This window comes from Charadrius vociferus, unplaced genomic scaffold (assembly GCF_000708025.1).
Source record: "Charadrius vociferus isolate BGI_N301 unplaced genomic scaffold, ASM70802v2 scaffold613, whole genome shotgun sequence".
In the NCBI taxonomy this organism is placed as follows: domain Eukaryota; kingdom Metazoa; phylum Chordata; class Aves; order Charadriiformes; family Charadriidae; genus Charadrius; species Charadrius vociferus.
The window spans coordinates 1,090,707-1,115,258 of record NW_009647757.1 but is presented as its reverse complement, the minus strand read 5'-3'; the positions used below and the strand labels follow the sequence as shown (position 1 = coordinate 1,115,258).

Here is a 24,552-nt window from a genome sequence, read left to right as displayed (position 1 = left end):
TGCTGGTTGCCATGGATTCTCTGCGCCGTTGAAAATGTGATGTTTCTCTGTAGCCATCAGCATCTGGCATGGCTAATATTTAGGTTGGAGGCCTAATCAGTTATAGGGGCGAGAACAAAGGCAAGCAACACAAAGCTTAAAGGCCGGCAAAACCACCCACTGAAACCCAACAAAAGGCAAAAGGAATACAAGTTGCTTTCCTGCTTGGCTGATCTCCCCACCTAGACCCTTTGGGCATATTCTCTTGTTTCAGCGTAGCCTGGAGTGTTTATTCATAATCAGGAGGCCACTGTTATGGTAGACTTGGCAGATAAATAGGGGAAACAGAGATTGGGTGGGATGGAGCGGGGAAAGGGGGCTGGTATCACCTTGTGTCGAATTCTAAACTGTTTGGAAACAAATAGACTGCTCCCTTCCCAAAATCATGCACTGCTTTGCACATGACCCCGAGGCTCCAGCGGGGTGAGTCTGTGCACACAAGAAGGGAGGCCACTGGTCCCACGTGTTTGTGTTTCACTAACCCATCCTTGCTTTGTCTGAGCCACTGCACCAAGGCGACTGCCTGTAAAAGGAAAGTTTGTTTTGCCAAACAGAGAGCAGACGGTTTGCAGTGGACAAACATGGCATAGCCACAGGGAAGGGGCACCAGAGGGAGTGATGAAAGTAAAGTTCACGTGTGTTTGGATCTGGATTTGAATGTCTCTTCCCTGCATCTCTGCTTCACAGAGATTGCTAATGCTGAGTTGAAAGTAGGCTGTAGAAGCAAACTGACTGTATGCTGTAGCTGCATGAACTGAAATACATCTGATGTCAAAAAGGTGCCTCTAAACATGTCATCTTATCTGCTTATCTCCTCAAATCTCCCTCTTTCTTCAGATATCAGTTAGCCCTGTTTATCTTCTGGAACAGGGTCATAGCAGACGTCTCCGGAAAAGTAAGATGGGATGAAGTCTGCCTTACATCTCATCTGCAGAGCTGTCCTAGCTGGAAACTTTTATCTGAGGCTATTCACCTGGCTCCACTCTAAGATATTTCAGTGGCTATTAGGGATCATATAAACTCTGGAAAAGAAACAAGATGGAATAAATGTGCGATGCCCATCATGTCACTTTTGTCCAAGTCCTCAGCTTGGGTGAATCAATGTGAGCTCACTGGGACCAACGCAAACTTGTATTCTTCATAACCTGAACACAGCTGCAAGTGGTTGAGATCTCAAGCCCCCCACCCCCCAACTTCCCTCTGACTACAGATTGCCCACCAGGTGGTGAAATGCTAAAACATCAGCTGGTCGTGCATACAGTGGTTGTGCCATGCCAAGGTGACAAGGCAGGGAGGCAGAACAGAGTCATACAACAAGGAGTGCTTCAGGTGAGGGCTCGGGTGAGGGAGAAGAAAGCTCCAAAGCTTTTTTCCCTTGTAATATGTGCCCTTTTTTAAGCTCCTGAGTGCTTTGTTGCTACATCTTACCATGGTGTGTTTATCTATGTTGATTACAAGTGATAGGAGCTGAGTCTCACCCTGAGAGCAAGCTCTGTTGCTGCCTATTCTTCCTTGAGAAGATCGGATTGAGAACGGGTGAGGATTCCTGTCCAGACAGGACTGAACAGCCCATCGCCAAGTCGACAGCAGTGAAATCTGAGTCATGCCGATTGCTCGCCTTGGAGACAGCAGCGGCACTGAAGGGGAGGGAGGGCTGCGTGAGAAACGCTAAAGACAACGAAACTCGCAAAACACCTGGTGAAGTTTCATGCGCGGGGTGAAACTGGTGTTAGTGCATCATCCCGACATGCGAGGGAGAAGAGGAGCAAGCTCAGCATCTCTCTTATACCAGCGTGTGATGGGAGCTGGCGGTGGCCAGAACCGTAATGTGGAAGCAGCCGCTCTCTGTACCGACCTGAGCTCAGGCGCCTGCTGCCACGTGAACGTAGAAACCAATGGGAATCGGGTGCCTCAGGCCACTAGCACAGCTGTTACCAGCTTCTCTGTGGTGCAGCTCAGATGTGGAGGGACTGTCTGTGGAAGCAACATATTCTTTAATAAAAAGGTGACAAGGACAGCAGAGGCAGCCTTTGATGGCCCTTGCGCTACTCTGGGAGAGACTGTGTACCATTATAGGGCTGCCACTCTGCTCAGCCAGGAGAACTCTTGAGTTAGATCCGGGAGCATCACCAAAGCTATCCATGCATGGTTTATATGCGGATTCCCTGCTGGAGACATGGCTGTGTGAGAGATCGGTGCATGTGCAGGAGTGAAGTCCTCTTAGTTGAGCTGACAGGGAGGATGGACCAGCATCTTTTACCCCATCCAAGGTCCACCTCCACAGTCTTCCAGTTTCCAGCAGAGGACCATCTGCTGAGCACCTCGTTTTTCACCCTGTCAGCGTGTGCAGCTCACACCAAACAGGCTGGCAGTATCTGTCGTGGTTAGCAATAATTGGGAGTTTCAGAGATGCCAGACTCCTTTCAAGAGGAATTATTGTTCTCGGAATGATTCACTTGAAAGTCTAGCCCAGGACTTCTTATAAACATACGGAGAGTAGCTTAATGGAAACAGCATATTCCTTATAAAAAAGCCATTAAAATGTAGCATTCATTACCTAAATTCTCCTAGATTTTCTTTGCCTTTCCATAAAAATAAATCAGCAATTGAAAATGTTCTGCTCTTGGCAACTTTGGAGATTTAAAGAAATCTTTCTTTTTATAGTTTTGGGGCTTTTTTAATAAAACCCAGTCTGCCCTTCCTGACATTTCATGAAAAAGTAATTTTTCTCCACAAAGCTTGCTTTTTATGATGAATAGTATGAGCTGTTGTGGTGACACCATATACACGTGGCTGAAGGACGTGACAGGAGTATGGCCACTGATTCATCCTCTCCTCTGAGCGGGATGAACCCGCAGCACAGAGCACCCCGGGAATGCGCAGAGGCGCTTCTGTGCTGGCTGCTAGTAGGATTTGCTGGAGGAAAAGGAAAGATGACCAATGTTTGGGTAATTAAGTGTCTGACAGTTTATTAGCATAAGATGGAGAGACCTGGAGAAAGTGCCAGAAGAGAGGACAGGCAGGGCATTATTTTGGTATGTTGCTTCTCAGCTCACGTAGTCCCATGAGCCTCACCTTTGTCAGGAATTTTTTAGTGGAAGGGAGGGTGTTGTGATCTACCTGTCTACTTCCCTCTAAGTAAAATCACATACAAACGATTGAATAAAACTAAGTTAGACTGGAACTAAATTTAAAAACCATGAACTACAGCAAAGAAAAATGATGGGGTTTGGTTTCATCTGGGTAGGTCAAGTTCTTGAAACAGTGAGTGATCACTTACATTTGTGGGCTGCACTGGCCTTTAGCTCTAAATTCAAGGAAAAATTTTGCAGTCTTGTGATTATGTTGCATTCAAGTTACTGACACAACATCCCACCTTGACGGTGCATGACCTGGCTGGCTGGTAGTGTGTGCTTGCTGAGGAAGGAGCAGTTGCAGACTATGTCGTGGTGTTTTGCATCCCTGGGGCAAGAGGAGGGAAGCAGAGGTACATCTGCCTCTCAGCACAGCCCCACCAGAGAGGCTCTGGCCTCATTTTGTACATAGCTACAGGCAGAACTGGGAGTTAAGGACCAGGAACGCATCGCTTCTCCATTCCATAAGTGCCTTTGGGAAGCCCTTCGTGTGTTCAGTTGGGTGGCATGGAAATTGCCGTGGAAAATTAGTATCCTTCATTCCGTTTCCTCTGTCTGGCTCAGTTTTAGATCTGTGCGTCTGATGAAGAATGACAGCATGAACTTTCAGAAATTCCCCTATACCAATGAAGATGAAGCCTGGAAAACCTACCTAGAGAACCCCTTGACTGCAGCCACCAAAGCTATGATGAGGGTGAACGGAGATGATGACAGCGTGGCTGCCCTGAGCCTCCTCTATGACTACTACATGGTACGTCCCCATTGCGACTGGGTGTCTTGGGGGAGTTTGTCCCAGAGGAGAAGCGTGAAGGTAAAATATGTGCTCAGCCACCTTAGGAGGGTACCCGTCTCCTGAGCGCTCCACGTTGTTTGCAATGAACGTCATAACCCCCCCCGGCATAGAGTGTCACTGTTATTCCCAGTGCACAGATGGTAAACTGAGGCACAAACCACCATTATCCTGTAGAGGGAAACCAGGACAGGGTAGAAGACTGAACATGGGTGTTTGGAGTCTCAGCCTGGTGGGGTTTTTTACCTGACAGCTTTCCCATAAGAAACAGGAATGCTTTGAGAGACATGGAGCTGGAATAGCTAGGTGCCTTGCAGACCCTAACTTCTTTATTTTTCCAGTGTTGCTGTAAGATGGGGCTTCAAGAAATGTGGATATGATTTAGCCCTAATTGAAGCCAATAGGACTAATGTTTCCATTCACTTGGGTGCTTTTGGAAGCCCTTCCCAGAACAAAATGATGTGGCTTGCCTAAGGTTACCTTGGGAATCCATGGCAGAACCAGCGAGAAAGCCCAGGTCTCCTGTGTCCTCACCCGGTGTTTATTTTTCACCCAGTGTTTTATCTATGAGACTTCACTTGCTACACAGACAAGGCTAATTTTGCCTCTGTTTTCCATTAATAAAATCTAACAATAAACAAACTCTTTGTTCTGCCTTGTTCTAGGTCCCAAAGGAGAAGAGGATTCTTCCATCTGGTATGATGGGACGCAATGAACTAGGAAAGAGGTTAGCTTCATTTTTTGCTCTCTATAGCTGTCTAATTCTCCTGCAGCTGCTTGCATGCATGATGGGTCTCTTAGCTTGCATAAAATAGACATCAAAGCACAGTGTTATTACCAACAACAGTGGAGGTTATTAACCCTGAGACATATATTAAAATTCTTTAGGCCAGATCCCAAGCAGGTATAAATTGAGCTACACCCATTTACACAACTGAGGATCTGTCTAGCTGTGTTCAGAGGAGTTGCACTGATTTTCAGCAACTGAGGAATTTGTCTTTATTTCCTACTTTGTGACAATTGGAAAGGGGAAAGGGATTAAGCATTGGCAGCAAGAAGGGAATGACCAAGTCCTCTTCCATTCACTAGGCTGATAAGGATTTCTGTTCCACTTGCTTCCAGTCTCCCAGGATTCTCTTCCAGTGACTCCCATTTGTCCTTTGAGGTTTTCAGATAATTAACTATTAAATTAATGGCTCATTTGCCACTGTGAGTTCAGTTCCCCTTCCTGGATGCTGTGTACTTTGGCAACCTTTTATGGTTGTCTGTTTTTAACTAGTTGACAGAATAAGCCTCTTGAATGATACTTCATTCCTTCTTCATAAGTAAGCTGAGTTAAGCTGTTTTCTCCTCTCTGAAAGGCCACGGCATTCTGGATAGTGGTATGGGTTTTATTAGCTACAGAAATTTCATTATATACCTGAAGGTGAAGCTGTCGAAGCATAGTGGGTGGGAGCTACTCATTCAGCTTTACTTCCCTTGGGGGTAGCTCATGCTGCCAAGGGGTGTGTGGGTTGCTGATGTGGGGGTTGGTTTGTTTTCTCGGCACGGTAACAAGCGCAATAAGCCACCTTTTCCAAGCTCAGCTGGGGCTGCAGAGTCAGCAGGGTCACAGAGTCACTGCTGCAGAAGGGACCACTTCTTGGGATCCTGCACAAAGGGGTGGTTTCTGTGTGCGAGAGGAGTGTGGGTTTGTATGTTTTTATCACTTGTTAGCTCCTATAGTTAGTCTTTTCTGCTCTGAAGTCTGGGCCATATACCTCACTTCCAATACTGCAGCCCTGTCAATTTTTCACTTATCTCATGTTCTCTGGGAGTTTTGCTTCCTAAACTCCTGGAGTTTGTGAATTTGTACAAGAATCAGCTTTCCTTAGAAAAAAAAAAAAAACACCAAAAAAAAACCCAAACCCACCACAAAACAAAACAAAAAAACACCAAACAAAACCCCCCAACAAAAAAGTCTTAAAAAAATAAACTTTCAGTGTCAATGAGCCCTAAAAAGACTAAGATGGAAAGACCACATAGCAGTTATCTTTCTTATCAATCATCCCTGCTTCTCTGAGTGTTTAATAGCCTAAATAAAGAAATAATGGATGTAGGTCCTGGATCTGCAGCCCCAAACCATGTCTAAACTGTATTCTCTGATTCCATGTGATCATCCCTTATCTGCTGAGCACCTCTGGCTCTTGCTGATTGCACTGAGAGGTGTGTGGGTGGGTGGAGATCACCCACGGGCCTGTCAGATCTCCCGTTTCAAGCAGGAGATGTACACAGCTGACTCAAGGTCACCTGGCAGCTAGACTGTGCAGTTTTCTTCCCAGCAGCACATCAAGGCACTTGCTTCTTGCTGTGACAACTTGCTGGGGTTGTCCACCCTCTGCCCTGGTTTGAGACAGGACCCTTTCTCCACCAGGCACTGCCACGGAATGGAGTACGACCCAGAGATCGCATCCTTTGATGGCTCAGCCCACCTCATGAAGCTCTTGTCTGAAAATGTTTCCATGACCCAAGAATACTGTGAGCCACAGAAGAAGAACGGCTTAAGTCTTGAAGGCGTCCCTACTCCTCACAAGCCAGCCATGCTTCCACCAGGCACTAGCAAACTGGATGCCACCCCAGACAACTACATGGTCCCTCCAGGGGATGTATACGACAACAGCTCATTGAACTCCCTCTTCGAGACCATCCCTGTAGCCCCACCACAGCAGAGGTGGCAGCCAGACAGCACTTTCAAAGAGGATCCCCAGGAGGTCAGAGCCGTTAGTGGGGTGCATGCTGGCACTGCAGCCCAGGGGGTACTGCATGAGGCTGGCTCTCATTTGGGGTTTGCTCATGCTGGAGTCAGTGGGAGCTTTGCTTTTGCATTAGAAGCTTGATGCCATTCCCATTGAATTGTTGGTGTTTTCATATTGTTTTTGGAGGTAGCATAAGGCTTTGAAATGAGGGTTCATGATTTATCTGTGGCCTCTGTTGTAATGTCTGGGAGAAGGTGGGTGGACAAAGCAATGGAAGATTCTACTTCTGACTGTTTTGTTTCCACTTGTCTACAGTCGCTGCTCTTCAGTGATATCCTCAAACCCCAGCCAGAGCCACCTTGCCCCGAGAGTTATGCTACAGATGGTGTTAAGAGGTAACTGCCGATCTATGGTCTCGGTTTCACTTGGCTGTGTCCCTCTCCTGGGAAGGACTGCGTCCCTTTCCTCGCCCCAGTGCCAGTCTTGATAATGGCCATTGCAAACTTTTAGATCTCCTGCTTTTGCAGAGAAAAGTGGTGTGCCCCTGGAGTCTTAGGAGCAAGTTGCTGTTGCATGACTTTTTAGACACAAAGCAATGAGGAATTTTAGTGTTTGTAGTAGGAAGCAGAGATTAGGGTTTGCAACGTTTTGCCGAAAAGGAGTCAAACCCAATCTTAAATTCAAGTTACTAGATGGAGTTATACCAGTTCATGTTTTCAGCTTGAGAGGTGTGTGGTTCAGACTCTATTCTGTTGGCCAAACTGGTGTAAATCCAGTGCTGACTGCTTCCACTGCTGTGGCCATGTCTCATCAGCACCTTGACCTGCATGATGTGGCACCGAGATCTCCCGTGGGAGGGTTTGCTGTGCATTACAGCCCCTTCCCAGGGAGCACTGCTTGGTTCCTGTGCTACAGAGAGATCCAGGTGGCTGCACCGTCTTTCCACAATCTACTTGGAATGGGGTAAATGACAGAGAAAATGAGGATGACAGTTGATGAGGGTGATAAGCAGCCTCCTCCTAATCTAAGGTTTAGGTTCTCACTTTCGGTTTAGCACTGTTAGTTAGCCTTGCTTTTAGAAGATGCCACTGCCTCTCATTCCTAAAATGAGAGAGATTTTCCACCTTTCCACCCCTCTCTCAGGCAGAGTTTTCCTGCTCTAGATACCGCATCAAACCTCCAAGTAGGTAACATTATTCCACCTCCCACTTTTTATTTGCCTCCTGAGTCACCTGACTCCGTGACTCAGCTGTCAGACGTGGGGATTTTCACACAGACAGCAGCTCACGTTTGTGAGCGAGAGGCTTTCTGTTTGCTGTTTATTTGTGCACTAAAGTTCTCTGGCTCTCCTGGCTCTAGATAAGAGGAGTTGCCAAGCCTATCTTCAGACATGGCATCACAGGGAAGGTGGAGCAGGAAAAACAGATGGGTTGGTGACTAAATAGGAACATGATGATCTTCAACTCCAGGACACTTGAACCGTCTGTGTGAGGGCTTTTGTGCAGGTGGCCATTTGCACAGATTCCTCACAGAAGAAAATAGCTTGAGCTATAGCCTCATGGTTTGAATGCTCATGCGTGCTGGTGAATGCCCAAGAGCAGGGGTTGTTGAAAATCAGTCCTTCTTTTAAATTTGCTTGTCGACAGCGACACCTTCCTTTGCGTAACACTATAAATCTTTTTGGTAAAGACTAAAGTTGCTGCCCACAGGATTGAGAGTGCAACAAGCTGGGCTTCTAAGTCCATTTTTAAGCACCTGGATAAACAAGCAGATGTCAGTGTCCTGCAGGTCCCCCTGTTTCTACAGGACCCGTTAGGACACAGTTTTCCTGGGTCAGCCAGTTATGGGTGTGAATTTGGAGGCAGGAATCTGAGTTTAAGATGTTTTAAAAGTCTCATCACAGGTACCTATTTTTGTTTGGTTTGGTTTAGGTTTTTGATTGTGCAATGGTTCTGTAGCCATCCACAGAAAAATACTGGTTACAATAATGTACCTTTTTTTTTAAAGCCAAAATCAAATGGTAAAATGAGGATATCCGAGAACTGCTGCTCACCAGGGTGTTGGGGAGGATCAGTATGTGCTGTGCTGGGAGGTGCTCGATCACAGCTGTAGGGCTGTGTGAGATGGGGAATAGGGCAGACACTCCTGTGTGTGCAGTGTCTGTAACCTGTAAGGATGGAGGCTTGCATGTCTCCTTGTTTTGCTTGTGGAGTGAAACAGCAGCGTGTGCTTATTCATCATTCTCTCTTTGTTCCATACAAGTGACTTTGAATACACCCTGGGGTCACCCAAAGCCATTCACATCAAATCTGGGGACTCTCCCATGGCCTACCTCAACAAAGGACAGTTCTACCCCATCACGCTGCGGACAGCTGGAGACAGCAAATGTTTACATTTGTCCTCAAATAAAGTGAAGGTAAGAGACAAGCTGACAATTTTGCTGACACATGCTGTAATCAGACATCCAGCAATTGTACTGGCCTGGGAACAGAGCTGAACGTGAAGAGTAATGGCTTTGTGGCTCATGTTGGCTTAACGCGATGAATGGGATGGATTCAGTCATAGCAAGCTAATCCTCTGATGCACAGCAACAACCTTCATGTTACCTGGCAGTTGAAACCTTTCACAGTAAGGTCAGGGATGCACAAAAGGCCTCCCTAGCTGATGGCTGGCTGGGGGCCCTAGTGGAGAGACTTCTGAGCTGGAGAGAGGTTTCCCATCTTGCTCTGGGATGCGTGGCCAGGCTTCAGAGCCACCCCCGAGACTAAGCTGAGCTTAGACTCAGCGAAAGAAACGTGGTCCCCCAATCCCGAGCAGTATTTAAGGGCTAGACTTTGGACATCTCAAGTCTTGCAGGATTCCTGAAACCAAGAATGTCTAGAAAAAGACCATTTAGGCTGTCTGAGCCTAATACTTATTGCAGCACTGCTAACATTCCCCTAGCACAGGATCCTTGTATGCCTTGGAGTCAGTGGAAACTCATGGGCAGTGCAATTAGGGGGCATACAGGGCATCTCGGTTTTGCTCCTGGCTCTGTCACTGCCTGCCTGCATGACTGTGTTCAAGTCCCTTCCCTTGCCTGCCGCAGTTTCCCCAGCAATAAAACATCAACAATGACACTAAGCTGCCCTTGGCCATTGCATGGGTGCACTGGATGGGAAGGGCAATGAGGGCACCAAGCATTAGCCTGCTGTGTATACTGATATGGGATATCCTCCCTGTGTTGCAGAGTGTTGTGATGATTGTTTTTGACAACGAAAAGATCCCAACGGAGCAGCTGAAGTTCTGGAAGCACTGGCATTCCCGCCAGCCGACGGCCAAGCAGAGAGTCATTGACGTCGGTATGAGCGGAGCTGTCTGATTGCGATGGCTGGGTGGGGATGATAACTTCTAGCACCATTTTACTGCATTTTCAATACACAGTAACACAGTTAAAGCTCCAGAATCTGGCCTGGGGGAAAATGGGGAGGAGCAGGCTGATCTGCTGGCTTCAGATCCTTTCTGGTGAGGAGCTCTCAGAGGTTTAAGATGGTGTTTCCCAAGTGTAGGGACATGCACTAGGAGCCCAAGTTACATCAAAGAAGAGCCTCAGTCAGAGAGATAGAAACTGCTGAACTATTTTGGCTTTTACAAATGTGACCTATGGCCTCTTGGAGTCTAGGAATTTGAGCTAGAAAAGGGTTTGGTACTGCTCGTCCTTCTCCACTGCCACCACACAGGCTTTACAGGGTGTTATGCCGGGCTGGACAGAGGTTTTGTTCATCCACCTGAGCACCTCACTGGGCACCTCGCAGCTCAGGGCGAGACACACGGTTGTTTGAGTTTAGAAGCCATCTACATTGACTTTGCATAACGTCACTACTCAAATAGGAGTCGCCATCCTTGAGTCATTTCTGGCCTATCCCTTACATATACACAGTAAGGTTTATCCAGTGGTACGAAGGATGGCCTCTATTACATTACAAGGCTGCTTTTAGCCTTGGAGTCAGTGAGAGGCGGGCTTTTGGGGAGCGGAAAGCCTAGGGAATGTAACCAGTTTTGCAGCCCGAGTATAAACTGCTTCTCTATTGCATTTCAGCTGACTGTAAAGAAAACTTCAACACAGTGCAGAACATTGAGGAGTTAGCCTACAATGCACTGTCCTTCGTGTGGAACATCCACGAAGAAGCAAAGGTACAAACTGCTTGTGGAAGGGATGTTGGAAGCCTTGTTCCACAGCAAAACTGTAGTTTTTCTGATGGCCCAGGCATGCCCCCCCCTTCCCTTCTCAGCTGAAAGACAGGGAGAGTTTCAAATCCAAACAATTCCATTCCAGTGGCCCCAGGTAGTGTTTGTCTGCCAGGACAGTGAGGAAGGACACCATGCTTCTCTGTGTGTTTAAGCATTGCCATTAGCTAATAAACACTCTGAGTACACCTGAGACTCACTCAGAGATGTTTTTTTAGTGCTGATGGATAACTCTGAAGAAAGCCTTTTGGAGCAGGCAGCCTAGATCAGGGCTCTGCTCACATGTAGGTGAAGCCTATTTAAATAAACCACAGCTTAGGGAACAAAGACCCTCCTTTCAAGGCAGCATTTTGATGCAGAAATGACTGACCACCCTTCTGTGGCTTGTGTGATGTGGAAAGGAGCCAGGCAGGTCACAAGATCCCTTTTGACCTTAAAATTTGTAAAGCTTTTATTAACATCTTTCTACCTCTGCTGCCTCTTGTGCATGTCTTCAAAGTCTCTCATTAACACTTTGTATCTAGCGTGGATTGAAAGGAGCATGTAAAAAAAGATGAAGTAACTAAGCAAAAAAGAAAAGCATAAATACCCCATCTCTCTGAAGCTGGTACCTTGGGAAAACTCTGGTTTGCTTTGGGATCTCAATAAGCCCTTCTTTTAGCCCAAAGGCGACCTTGGTTCTTTTACAACCCAAGAGGTTAACAAATGTCTTCAAGGCAAAGTTGTCAGAAATGGAAATATGTCAGGTATGTGGCAAGCCCTCAGGGGCACCTCAGGAAAACTGGATTTAACTCTTAGCAGAAACTCTGTACATGCACTGGCCTGGGGCAGGTAAAGGTGAGACTTCAGAGAGCTGCGAGGGCTGGGAGCCGCGACAGGAGGGGTCAGGTATTTGGGTCGTCTGTAGCACCTGTTACTTCTCTTCTTGCAATTAAACTTCACACCACAGTTAAGTGGTTTTCTTTTCTATATATAGGTACTGACTAGATCTGACATTAGGTTTCAGGGCTGAAATCCTGAGCCAAAGCCCTGCTGAGGGAGCTGTGGGAGCTTCTCCAGCTGCAAATCTGTCCTCAGAGTCCAAGGTCACAAAAATATTTTGGTAATTTGGAGATATCATGTGGATTATGTCTGTGCTCAGCTTTTCTTCAAAAGTTTCCACTGGAGGTAACTCCATCCTAGTGATAAAGGAGACCAGTGTGTGATGAATATTTATTTAACTAGCAGCAATGATTTGTAATTCCTGAAGCTGTAGTCTAGCCCTCCTCCCTTCCTCCAGGGCACTGCTGTCTGAGGGTCCCTTCTTCAAATGAAAGATCAGAAATATCAGCAACAACATCCCCAGGCAGACTTTGCATCTCGTCTGACGCTTGCCTGAGCTGATGGGAGTGGATAGCTGAAGTGTTAATAAAGAGATGGAGAGCTGCAATAGGTGTGGGGGGAGACTGGCTAGGGAGACTGGTGGTTGCGCTCCGGTGGGAAACCAACAGCTCACGTGCTTAGCTGACGCCGGGAGGGTTGGAAGGATGTCTCAGGACCTGCTTTTGTTCCTACCCACTGCTCTCATTGCTGTTTGAGAATGTTTTCAGCACCAACAAACTGTATCAACCTCTGTTCCTATTTGCAGGTATTTATTGGGGTGAATTGCCTGAGCACTGACTTCTCCTCCCAGAAGGGAGTGAAAGGTGTCCCGCTCAACCTCCAGATAGACACTTATGACTACGGCAATGGAACCAGCCAGCTGGTGCACCGCGCCGTCTGCCAGATCAAGATATTCTGCGATAAGGTAGAACATTGCTTTTCCACCAGGTTGTCCAATGTCTATTTTAAACTGGTGGCTAGTGAAACTAGTGACTCCAGGAGAAAAAACAGAAAGGTTGTGAGAGTCTAGAACAGCCTAGAGGTCGGGGCTGAGGAACAGAGAGGGTTAGCCCCCTCAGCTGAGTGAGACAGGACAGCGGGGATGTGTCTGCACTGCTGAGGCCTTTGTAGAACAGAGTCATTAGAAAGTTTTCCCCATATCAGACATACATGGAATTGTGCCTCATAATAAACTCTATTGTTGAGAAGTTTTTAAATAACAGAAGAGATGAGAATCTCCTTAGAGGTTCTTACCCAGCCTCAGAGATCTTCCCATTGAAGAAGAAATTTGTCAAGCTATTTTTGCCCGCATTTTCAATTTTTAAAAGCAAATTTTGTTTTCTTTTTTTTAACTTATAAGTTTCAGAAACTTCTGGATGGCCTGTAGAATGCCTCTGAGATGAGCGTTTTTGAATAAAGGCTGCCTTTACCTTAATGTGTTTACCTCCCAGAGATGGCCACTAAACCCTCTCTTGCCAATGTTAAAACTGTCAACGTCCTAATTTTTGCCTTATTTTCCCCACAGGGAGCAGAGAGGAAAATGCGGGATGATGAAAGGAAACAGTTCAGAAGGAAAGGAAAATGTCTGGACTCCAATAACAATGGTCAGTGCTAGTGTTTGTTACCTGATCCGAAGCATGTTGAAATCCATGCAGGCTTGTCCGTTAACTTCCACAAAGATCTGGCCATGGGTATTTCCAAGCCTGATGAAATCAGCACCATTCAGAAACAGCTTGTCAGTCAGGTCCTTGCCTGGTCTCCTACCAAGGCTCTCAAAGCCCTTTATTACTACTAACCGACCTTTCTGAATTGTCTTGGGGTCTCGGCGGGAGCCTTCCTTAGGGGAGACAGCGTGGGGCAAGTCCTGAAGACCTGGTTCTGCGGGGTCCTGTCTTTTCTAATATTTCTGTTGGGAGACCTTGGGCAGGCGCTTTCCCCTCTCTGCATGTAGTTGTCTTTTAAACTGCCATCTGAACTGAGATGAACTGGACTTTCCATCTGTAGGTCTGAAAGGCTGTTTGCTGTCTGGCTTCAGAGGGAATGAAATCACGTTCCTGAGGCCAGAGACTGACCTCGAAACCCAGCCAGTCCTGTTTATCCCCAACGTCCATTTTTCAAACCTGCAGAGGTGCGGCACGGTAAGTCCCTTCAAAAAACAACCAACTCGTTGCCCTCATCTGTCACCCCCATCATTTCCAAACTGATCAGTCCCCCAGACATGACTTGTGTTATGTAAAAAACCAAAACCAAACCACAGTTCTTCTGTGGAAATGTGGTGAACTTGAAGACGTAGCTGTCAGGAGTGGCCTAGATAGTCATGCAACAGTGATGGGCAAGATAACCTTTCCAGTTTCCTTCCAGCCAGATATTCCTGTGGTTTACAGGTATCACCTGTAGCTTCCACAGAGGACTGGAGCGGTGGCAAAAATGTCAGCAGAAAGTGAACTACAGAAAAATGTGACCGTATTGGTCCCTGGCTGTCTGGGACATCACTCACTTGTCCTCTGCCCTCCTCTGTCCCCTTCAGCCTGAGGAAACCAGATCCAGCCTCCTTCAGAGCTCGTCAGTGTTCCCTAAAGAAACAACTGTCTCAGTTTGTCAAAAAGGGGGAAGAAGCCATCTGTGACAATACTGTATCATCCTATTGCAGTGGCTGCTGTACTGATGTATCGGCATCAAAACCTGGGACTAGAAGAATCTGGTTTACAACCAAAGAACGCACTGAGAAACTTGGTCCTTGACCCCAGCAGGTTATGAGATTTGACCTGCTTTTGGGTCTAGCTAGATATGGGTTCAGGTCTCTTCTAGGCAGAGGAGGAGAATCTAGATAGGTTCTTTATATCAGGTTTAATTTAATCTAAGAAACACATACAGATGTTTAATTGTGTAGGAAAAATGATGGACTGGGAGGAGGGAAATCATGTTTAAAATGTGCCCATGTTGCCTTCCCCCCCAGCTTCACTGGCACACAGTGATACTGTGCAAACTAAAAGATCGATGTTTCCTTTCCATTTCAAGGTGCTCCCTCCTGCTGTTCCCAACTCCGCAAACAGGTAAGGATGCAGCAGTTTGTATTTCCCATCCATCAGCTGCTCTGTTCCTTTGGCTATGTCACGGTTGTTTGATATCCATAGGCTGTATGTGTTTGTTTGACATAGGCTATGCATATCTACAGGTGCAAAATAACACAGCACAGTGTCTCCCTGATGGCCTTGGGTGTCAAAATATGTGCTAAACTTTGGCGTAGAATGGCCTGAAGGGATGCAGAAACACAGATACATCTTTCCCCATCAGTGAGCCACTCCAACATGAGCGTGGTCCATGACTGTCCTTCTGTTCTTATTAAGACAATGTTTGAAAGAGAGGGAAAAGAAAAGATCACAGAACTATCACTGAAGGGTTCAAGTAACCAGAGGCAGATACTGCTGTAAAATAAACTGGAATGAAGTAGAAATCACACTTGTAATGTGTCTAGAGTGGGGAGAACCAGTATTTACCCTAGGCTTGATCCACTGTCTAGTGATATCAATAGAGAAACGGTGACATGAAGGTGCAAAAGGCTTTTGTTTATGGTGTGATGCCAGTACCAGTGCCTGCACTCACTGACGTGCCTGTATGCACTGGGCAGGAAGTTGAAACTCTGCTGCCATAATTAGAAAAACAATATTTAATTGCTGGATGTTTGTTGGAGTAATTGGTTGTTCAGTCAAAAGTTCAATTGCTGGAATTGTTTTGTCTGCTGCTATTGTTCTGTCCTCTTGAGAGTTTTGTATTCCTTTTGCTCAGGCTGCCCTTAAAACGGAGCGGTGCCTCATTCACAGACGAGTTTGATCCGATACCTCCAAAGCAAACCAAGGAAGAAGATCCTCAGAGAGGTAACCCCTGGGATGGGAACTCTTCTTGAATGTAGCGTCTCATTTGATTCGAGTAACCTTGGATCTTGAATTACATGAGGCCACGTCACTCTGAGAACATGCTGTGAAGAGCCCTGATTCAGCGCTGCGCTTTATCTCTTTCAGTCTTGTTGTACGTGCGGAGGGAGTCAGAGGAAGTGTTTGACGCTCTCATGTTGAAGACACCGGATCTCCAGGGCCTCAGAACAGCTGTAAGTGTTATCAAAACACTGTGGCACATGAACAAACTGCAGAGAAAAGGGCAATGGTTCTTGGTATATAGGAAGCTGGATATAAGACTGCTTATATCTCGTGTCTGCTTTCTCTTGAGAATGGAAATGGAAATTGTGAGTAGCAGGTGAAATCTACCCACAGGTCCTGGCATGGGCTGTGTGTTGTTAGTGCTGCGGCGGGGAAGAACACACCTTATGGCAAGATGTTTTGTTCAGATCATAATATAAGCCTCCTCTTGTGACAACACATTCATATTTTCCATTGTAAAACACCCTTTCCATTCTCAAGGCTGTAGATGTGCAATCTGAAGCCAATTCTGGCCTCCTGCTGGAATTCCCTCTGTTGTGTTTGAGGAGCACACAGACATATTTCTGTGATGATTATCAGCAGCATCTCTGATAACCCACCTCTCTTTGGAGATTGCTGGGAAGGAAACAAACAATAAACCTTCCAGATTTGGGGTGGCTTTATGGCCACACTTTAAGCTCTGTTGGTTTTACAAACTTTTTAAAAATAGAGTCTGAAAAATGTCAGCACAGAGGATTCTTTGCCATCTTCTCTCTCCCCCATCCCGCACCACAAAGAGTCGAAATCCTCCACAGAAAATGCTTGTGAAAAACTACTAAACTCCTGTCATCCTAAGACCGTAACTGTACTCTCCTAGGAGAGGTCTGTGGGAAAGCTTTGCAGATCAGCTAAAACCTAAGCAAAAGCTGCAGTCAGATGCATCCACAGCAGACACAGTCAAACACTTTCTGTAGTTTCTCTCGCCTTTGGGTGCCTCAGCAAAGGAAAAGCTCAGCGCGCTCTGTGCCCAGCGGGCTGAAGCATCACGCCCCAAACAGGCCAGGCAATGAGAGAAAGAAAATGAAGATTATTCCCCAAGGTTCCTGGCCTGGCAGCAGCTGTCAGAGAAGCAAGGCCATGCTGCAGCCTGCCCGTCTGCCCACTGCAAGACACAGACATGTTCAAATTGTCCCCTTCAGAACATTGCTTCGGCCCTTTTTTCTTGAGTAAAAGGGAGGGGGGGGATCCTTTGCTGCTGAATGCCCCTGGCTCAGGGTTATCTTTGATTTTTATCATAGGATTTTCATTTTACAAGTACAAAGAATTGCCATGTTTTCTCTCATAGATTTCAGAAAAATATGGGCTTCCTGAAGAAAGCATTTATAAAGTCTACAAAAAATGCAAAAGAGGGTAAGCTAATCTCTCATCTGCTTTTATGCTTTGCCTCTAAAACTCTTTGGTACGCTGCTATAGGCTGAAATAGCATTTTAACAAGATAATAAAAAGTAAAGCCATGTGAGTCTGTGCTATTTGGAGCATATAAAACTTGGATCTTTCTGGGCTTTAAAGATTTGGGATAATGCTGGCTTGTATTGTATTTGTTTGGAGTGTAAAGTCTCCCAAGGGAAGGAAGTTGGATGAAGGAGGGATTGTTTGGGTAGTTTAATGGGTGACCGTTTGTGTCTCAGCCTGAGGTTACGGAGAACTTATCTTACTGCCATCAGAGAGGTATAAATGTTTGCTTCTCCAAACCAAGTGCCTAAATGTCCCCGGCTCAGGAAGAGACTGTACTTGCTAAATAAGAGCATGGGCAGCCCGGGAGAAGAGGGGAGATCTGAAAGGGGAATGTGTGTTCCCAGCTTTGCCATCCCATCCCTGGACCAGGGAGGTCAGTAGGAAACTTCACACTCGCTTTGGGAGGTGATGGGTCAGTCCCTTCTAGGCACTGGCGGCTCTTGTGCAGCCCCAGTACAGAAATGCACGTCCCACTTGAGACACTTGTCAGGCGCTGCTGGGAGACAGGCGTAGCTCTGCAGGGGGTGACAGGTGAGGTTTGCAGTAAATGTGAAATGGCTCGAGTGATTTCAACACGGTGCTTATTAGTGACGGATCCATATGGAACTCCCCCATGGCTGAGAGGGAACGGTGCTAGTTTGCATGAGCTGAGGACCAGCTGCTGAGTCTTCCGTGGAGGGCAGTGGTCTTGATGTGGAGCCAAGCGCTACTTTCAGAAATGCCTTCTGGACTAAGAACTCCCTGTGGGTCGTCCCCATCTCTGGCAGTGAGTTCTCCCTTCAGCTGATGGAAAGGGAACGACTCATAAACTCCCAAGCTTATTTTCATAAAGCCAAATCCAGAGCCCTTCTTGCAGAGCCAGCGAGATATAATCAGGCTTTGCAAGCAGCAGTGACTACCTGGGAGATGAACTCATTGTTGTTCCTGGCCCCAGTCCAGAGTTTGAGCATGGGGAGAGACACGCAGAAGAGCAAGGCTGATGACAGGGCCCGCGTTGTGCAGCCCTGCTGTTCCCACTAGCATGGCCCCCAAAGAGGTCCTCTGCGTAACAAAATGAGGGAACAGAGCCCTTGGGAGCTGAGGGTTAGTCCAAAGCTCTGCTTCTGCATTTGCTTTCTGGTGACAGTGAGGTGAGAAAGTCCTAAAGCTCCTTGGATGGGATCTTCCGACTCATTTGGTGTCACCATAACTTGATCCCCGTGGGACGTAGCCCGTTTGCTTCAAGGGGAGCAGAGCTAACGTGAGGCTTGGAGGCAGCTGCGAGGTGGGAGGGGGAGAGGCCGTGCTTTCTCCTCCATGCTGTGATGTAGTGTCACTGCACTGGGAAGCTCTTACAACCCCCTCACCTCTAAATCCACAACTGAGCAACCTTCCCCATTTAGGAGGGTTTTTAGATATGGTCCTAATTTTGAGATGATGGATGGGCCATAGTGAGGTATCCGAATTTGTCAGGAGGCTCTTCCACCTTTTCCTGAACTCAGGGCCCTCAGTGCTGTCAGATGCTGCTCATCCGTTAGTCCCAGAAATGGAAATTTTCTCCCTAAAGAAAAAGAGCAACACCAGCAGCCTCAAGAGAGGGGTTGTCCCATACACCTTCACTCAGAGTGCCTCAAGTCTGATCTTGCAGAACAACTGCCAAGGCCAGGGGTGGTCGGTTTATTATTACAGCTTCAGGACTGAGCCAGAACTCAGGTGTGTCAGCTGTGGTGGTGGCTTGTGATGTGGCCATCACGGGTCATCAGGCTGTCATCAGCCAACAGCTCCTCTCAGGTAACTCCAGCTTGGGATGGAGTTTTCTGAACCAGCTGACTGACCATCTGCACGACAAGAGAGATGCAAGGACTGATGAGTTTGCAGGTGGACCAGGAAATGGCACTGCTTCAGGGGAGAGACCACCTCTACTTTATTTTGCTTTGGTTTTGTTCATTACTTGATCTGATACATAGTGAATGTTGTTTAATAATGATTGGGAGGGAAAACAGGCAGATGTCCTTTCCATCTCTTCCCTAAAATAGAGGAGCAAAGAGGTATCTAATAATAAGATAAGGCAACACCTGGAAATTAGATTTTAAAAAAAAGCCATTGACACCTAGTTTAATGAAAGCTGGACACGACCAATGCCACCAGTTATTGCTGAAACGCGGGGGACATACAAGATTTTCTCCAGTCTACTAGATGGCAGGGTTGGACACTGTTTCCTGCTCCCCGAGATTTAATTTTCCTTTGAATCATTTTACCCTATTGCTCCACCCTAAACCATCCTCTCTTGGTAATTACAGCTTGAGGGTCAGATCTTCATCTGGTGTAAACTAGTGAAGCTCAGTGGCTACTTGGATTTACAGCAGGTGAGGAGCTACTATCAGCCATGGGCCTTCTTAGGGTGATGAGCTCATTCAGATGAACTTAGTCTCAGGGTGACTCAAGAGCAATAATAAGTAATTTCATATCTTGGTGAGGTTTGGTCTAGAAAAACAATACAGGGCTCAGATTCCTAATCAACACTGGCTTGAATCTCTTGTGGTTGAGAAATCAGATGGAAGCACGGTAGCAAGAGGTGCAGGTGACTTCTCCGGCTTCCCGCACTAAGATAGCCGGAGATAATTGGAGCAGCTCTGTCGCAAGGCTTTTTGTGACAACCCGCCCTGGGGTATCCACGCTGTCTCTGGGGGCACAGGTCAGAGGCCATACTCCCCGGATCCAGGGCCTGGGGAGCTGCTCCCCCCGCTCCCAGGCAGCCCCAGCGCCGCTCCTGTCCTGTGCGGGAGGTGAGATGCGGCCATGAAGGTTATGATTCACTGGGGACACCCCTGGACGGTGTCAGACCCTGTGTCTCAGCCTCCCCCTGCGCTGGGGGGGGGTGCCCTTCCCCGACTGTGCCGTGACAGAATTCGTAGCCTGTTGGTGAAGCAGTTTGTGCGCTGCTGAAGGGCAGCACAGTGCTGAGCCCTGGGACAAAGCTGACACCAGGACAGACTGGACATGAGGACAGAGCTCCCACCTCCACCTGAAATTTGGGCACGCTGGGCCAGGGCTGTGACGATCCCGCCCATACGCACCGAGCAAACGGGCAGGAGCCAGTCGCTGCAACCCGGAGTGGCTGCACTGACCTCCGTGGCATTCCCCAGAGGGACACCAGGGCCCCATGTTTGTGCTTGTTGAACTGTTAGATTTGTGAGTTGCTCAGCCTTTTCTTTTTCTTGTTTTTAATCTTGGCTTGTGGAGCATTGCACAATTAATGCTATTGCCCCATTAATGACCCCAGCAGGAACCTGGAGGGGATGTGCTTTCTGCAAAGAAAGATAATTTGTTCTCTTTGTTTCCTCCAAACAGTTACAAATTTCACATCTGATTTATGGGAACACAGTGGGGTGATGCAAAGCTGCCCCGTTACTTCCATTACAGTAATGAGGGGCTCTTGCTGACGCAGAACCGCAGCCTCGGGTTTAAATCAGCTGTTGAAGTGTTCCCTTCTCCCTGTGTCTCCATGTAATTGATTCCAGGTCGGAGAAGCTGTGTGATCTGCAGCAGGGTTGGAGGTGTGCCCTAGAGCACGGGGAGGAATGTGCCACCGGCTGGCCCAGCTGGCTGCGAGCTCAGCCTGCCTGCGTGTGTTCCTCGCAGAAAGGGCTCCCAGGCAATGCTCGGGGCACGTCTGCACGGGAGGGCGTTCTGGATAGGAGAAAGGCGTCCTCTTCCAAACCACTTCCATCTGCTCCTGAAGCAGTCTCAGCTTGTTCAGAATAACGCACCCCAAAAGCACCCAGGCAAGAAGTGAGGAGTGAGCGATTCTGCTCTAAATTCACACCCTGCTGTAATCCAGATTAATTTGCCCGTGTAGCAAACACTGGGCCTAGGCACGGCGAGGGTAGAATTGTGAAAAGCTCTGCAGGATGTTCCTTTGTGTTGTATCGTGGCTTTAATTAATTAACCATGTCTGAGTCCCTCAAATTGCATAAGGTGGATACTGCAGTGCCTTCGTGTCCCTGCCCAGGGCCACGACTCCTGGTGCTGCCTGGCAGCGAGGAGCGCGGCTGATCAATAACAGGGCAGTATAGGCAATTTTTAATGAGAATTTTGTGCGGAGGCATTTCGGAGAGGGCCACCCCTGTGCCACGAGGCTTTGTCGGTGATGTTATTCCCAGTTCATGACTGGGAATCCTGAGTGTGCAGTAATGTCCATCCCTCCTGACTAAGCTGCTCTGCAAACCTGTCGATGTGTCATGTCTGACCCAGCCGTTCTCCCTCTCCTGTAGGATCCTGGTGAACATGGACAACAACATCATCCAGCACTACAGCAACCACATGGCCTTTCTCCTGGACATGGTGGAAGCAGAGGACAAGTTCCAGATCATCCTCAAGGAGCTATAAAGAGCCACAGGCAGCACTTACTGGGACTTCTCTCAAAGCCGGCAAGTTTGACCCAACAGAACTCAGCCAAGTGCCTCAACTTGTTGCCTTTACTTGAATACACCGCCCCTGGGGAGGGCCTCAGCCTCACCGGGCCGGAGACTGCTTGGAAGATCTATTATCGATGTGAACATGGAACTTCTCTCTGTTGAGTTTATTATTATTATTTTTTATTTTATTTTATTTTATTCCCTTCTGGCGATGGGCCTGACCTCCTGTTTCACAGCTGAGGACGCGCAGCTATGCTGACACGGCTGTCAGAGCCTGGGCAGAGGCCGGGCACTGCCGCTGCTCGCTGTTTGCCTTGGCCCGTGACTGATCCAACCCTCGGCTTTGGCTTTCTCCCAAACCACCAGTCGTGCAGAACCTTCACACCATTTCCAGCAGGGCTGAGCGTAGCTCTGAGCTTCTCTCTCTCCACAGACTTTCACAGATGCATTTAAAACTCACTGTTGAACGGACACTGCCTGCTCCTGTGCCCCCCACCCTCCCGCATCTCTGAGTGTAAATACCACGAAGGCCTCCATAGCCCTTGTTTATACATTTCTGATGTATTGTTCCTTTTATATTTTATATATGTATAAATATGCATTGTTTTATATTTGACTCAGTACAGTGACACAGAGCATTTCAAACACAGGCTGCTTCACATTTCTCCGTGAACTCCTTTTGTAACTGTGTTGTTGGTTTTGTTGTTTTGGATATTCCATAGTAATAAAGGTTCAAAGACGGAAGTGAACTGTCTTCACGCAGCTCTGGAGGTTGGAGTTGGGAAGGGCCAGCAGGAGCCAGGGCAGGGAGGTGAGGACTCAAGGATGGTTTTGCACCACATGAGGAGTTTGTCCGTCCAAAACGTGTCTCCACGAAGGGGTGAGAGAGAGCAAGCGCTGCCCATCTGCTCCTGGCTGCAGCTGCTGCTTCCACCCGTGCATGCAGATCCGCTCCTCCGGCACCCGGGGCTCTCCCTCCCAGTTCTGCACTGGCTGCTGCAGACGTGCCGTCACAGCGCTGCGGGCGCGTGGAGGTTACTGAGCAGTTCCAGGCACATCCCTTTGGAGGGATTACGTTACACGGATTCAGTGAAATTTTAAGGAAGTCAAAAAGAAATGCCCCGTTTTACTCCTGCTGGTAGGAGGAGCAGCTCAGCCTCTATCTTTTGGCGAGGCGGCGTTCCCAGGCAGCCAGCTGTGTGCCTCCTCCCATGTGCTGCACCGGCTGTTTAAACTCCTCACACCTGCTGCCTCTCAACCCCAATCCTTCACCCCCTGTGCTGCAGTTGTCTGCAGCTGCTTCCCATTTAGGTAAAAAAATACCAAGGGGAGCCCTGAATTTTCTCATTCATCCTCTGACCAGTGACAATTAGGGACTTTCCTCCTCCCTCTTCTTCATCCTCTGCTGTTCCGGTCCATGTTAGAGAGATGCACCTGAGTCCCATGACTGGGGAGGAGGGAGCACCTCTGCTCCCACTAGGAAGGGGGTTTTGAAATGTTGAAATGCATCAGGCTGCTGAATTTTTGATTACTTAAGTGTTGTTATCACGATGAGGAGGGCCTCTAAGAGGATGCTCAGATAAGTTTGAAGGCTTATCAACCTTTGAAGACCTCTCCCAGCACTCTGCACTCCTTCGTGCCCACGGTCTTGCTACAGTAGAATTTTGGCTCCAGTTAAAAACAGGCAGAGCAGGAATCCCCCAATAGCACTGATGGTGGTGAGACCTACAGATCTCCTCATCGCCCTGCTGTGTCAGGCAGGCGCAGGGGCTCTGCTGTTCTCAGGGAGAGCTCTGCAGTAGGACTGCAGGCACGGGGCGCCCTGCCAGCGCTGCCTCCACGGGGTCCTGGGGAGGGGTCCTGGGGAGGGTGAACCGATCCTGCCTGACCACATGGACCAGCGGTAGCTGCTCAGGTAAGAACAGGGGTTGGAGCACCCAACGCCCTTCAAGAAAAGGGGTGGGGGGATTGGGGGAGTACTGTGTCCTCCACACTGTTGGAGAGGCCCCAACAAAGGAATCGGTACAAACGGCAGATGGATGGAGCTGGGAGTACCCCAATGGCTCGCTCCAGGCTCCTGCCCCGTGCTACTGCTCTCCCCCATGAGCTGCCATTGCTGGGCCTTGGGGAACCCCCTGGTAGTGGAGGCAGCTTGCTCTGCCGTGCAGTACGGATTCGGGAGGGCTGCAGGCAACTGTGGGCATTTTTGTGCATGCAGCGTTAGGGCTCTTGGTGAGCTCTCATCCCTCCATTGGTTGCTTTAAAAGTCTGATTTTGGGGTAACTTCCTACCAGTGTAAACACAGCACAACCTGTCTGAGTCTCTTCTCAGTTACACCAGTCTAACTCCATTGATTCTAGTAGCATTACTCCTAATTTATGACAGCAAAAATCATCTCGTGTTGTAACTTTAGGTTCCCAGCAGAACAATGATGGATTTTGCTGGGTTTCACAGTGCTCTATTTCACACTGGCTATGAACCTGTCCGAAGTTTTGCAGGCTGAGAACTGCCCTGGCTGGAGCTGTGCATGTCTGCACTGCGCAAACAGCTTCCCCCCACGTTCTCTCCGTGAGATGGAGGCAGAGAACCAGGTGCTTTTTCTGTGCAGATTCTGGGAAATCCTGACTTTGTCAGGTTTTAAATCACGGTAACTCCGCTGTGTGCAGGGAAATGCCGGTTGCTTCATGCCAGCGTAAGGGCAGGCACAGTCACCGCCCCCTGCCACCCCTGCCGAGGGTGGGTGTTTTGCTGACTGGCTCAGTATCGTTCATCCCTTCCAGCAAAGGCGAGTTGCTGTAGAGGTTGCGTAAAGCAGAGCTCCCAAATATGTGAAAGCATTCTTGACTCTTTGCCCGGAGCCCACCAGTTCCTTTTGAAGATTAAGATACGAGTGATGAAGGCGATTCACCTCTGAGCGCGCAAAGGTCGTGTGAAAGTATG

At 48.0% G+C, this 24,552-nt stretch overlaps 1 protein-coding gene across 1 annotated transcript; it reads left to right on the top strand.

The window, feature by feature from the left end:
• Positions 1-3,741: 3,741 nt before the first annotated feature.
• GRHL3 (grainyhead-like 3 (Drosophila)) lies at positions 3,742-21,583 on the top strand. The gene is made up of 15 exons (XM_009882208.1): positions 3,742-3,924; positions 4,629-4,690; positions 6,377-6,713; positions 7,014-7,093; positions 8,961-9,114; positions 9,928-10,039; positions 10,777-10,871; positions 12,553-12,711; positions 13,312-13,390; positions 13,791-13,924; positions 14,805-14,839; positions 15,573-15,661; positions 15,806-15,891; positions 17,046-17,110; positions 21,469-21,583. The coding sequence occupies exons 1-15, from the start codon at positions 3,757-3,759 to the stop codon at positions 21,581-21,583; spliced, it is 1,770 nt and encodes a 589-aa protein (XP_009880510.1). The 5' UTR covers positions 3,742-3,756.
• The last annotated feature ends 2,969 nt before the right edge of the window (positions 21,584-24,552 follow it).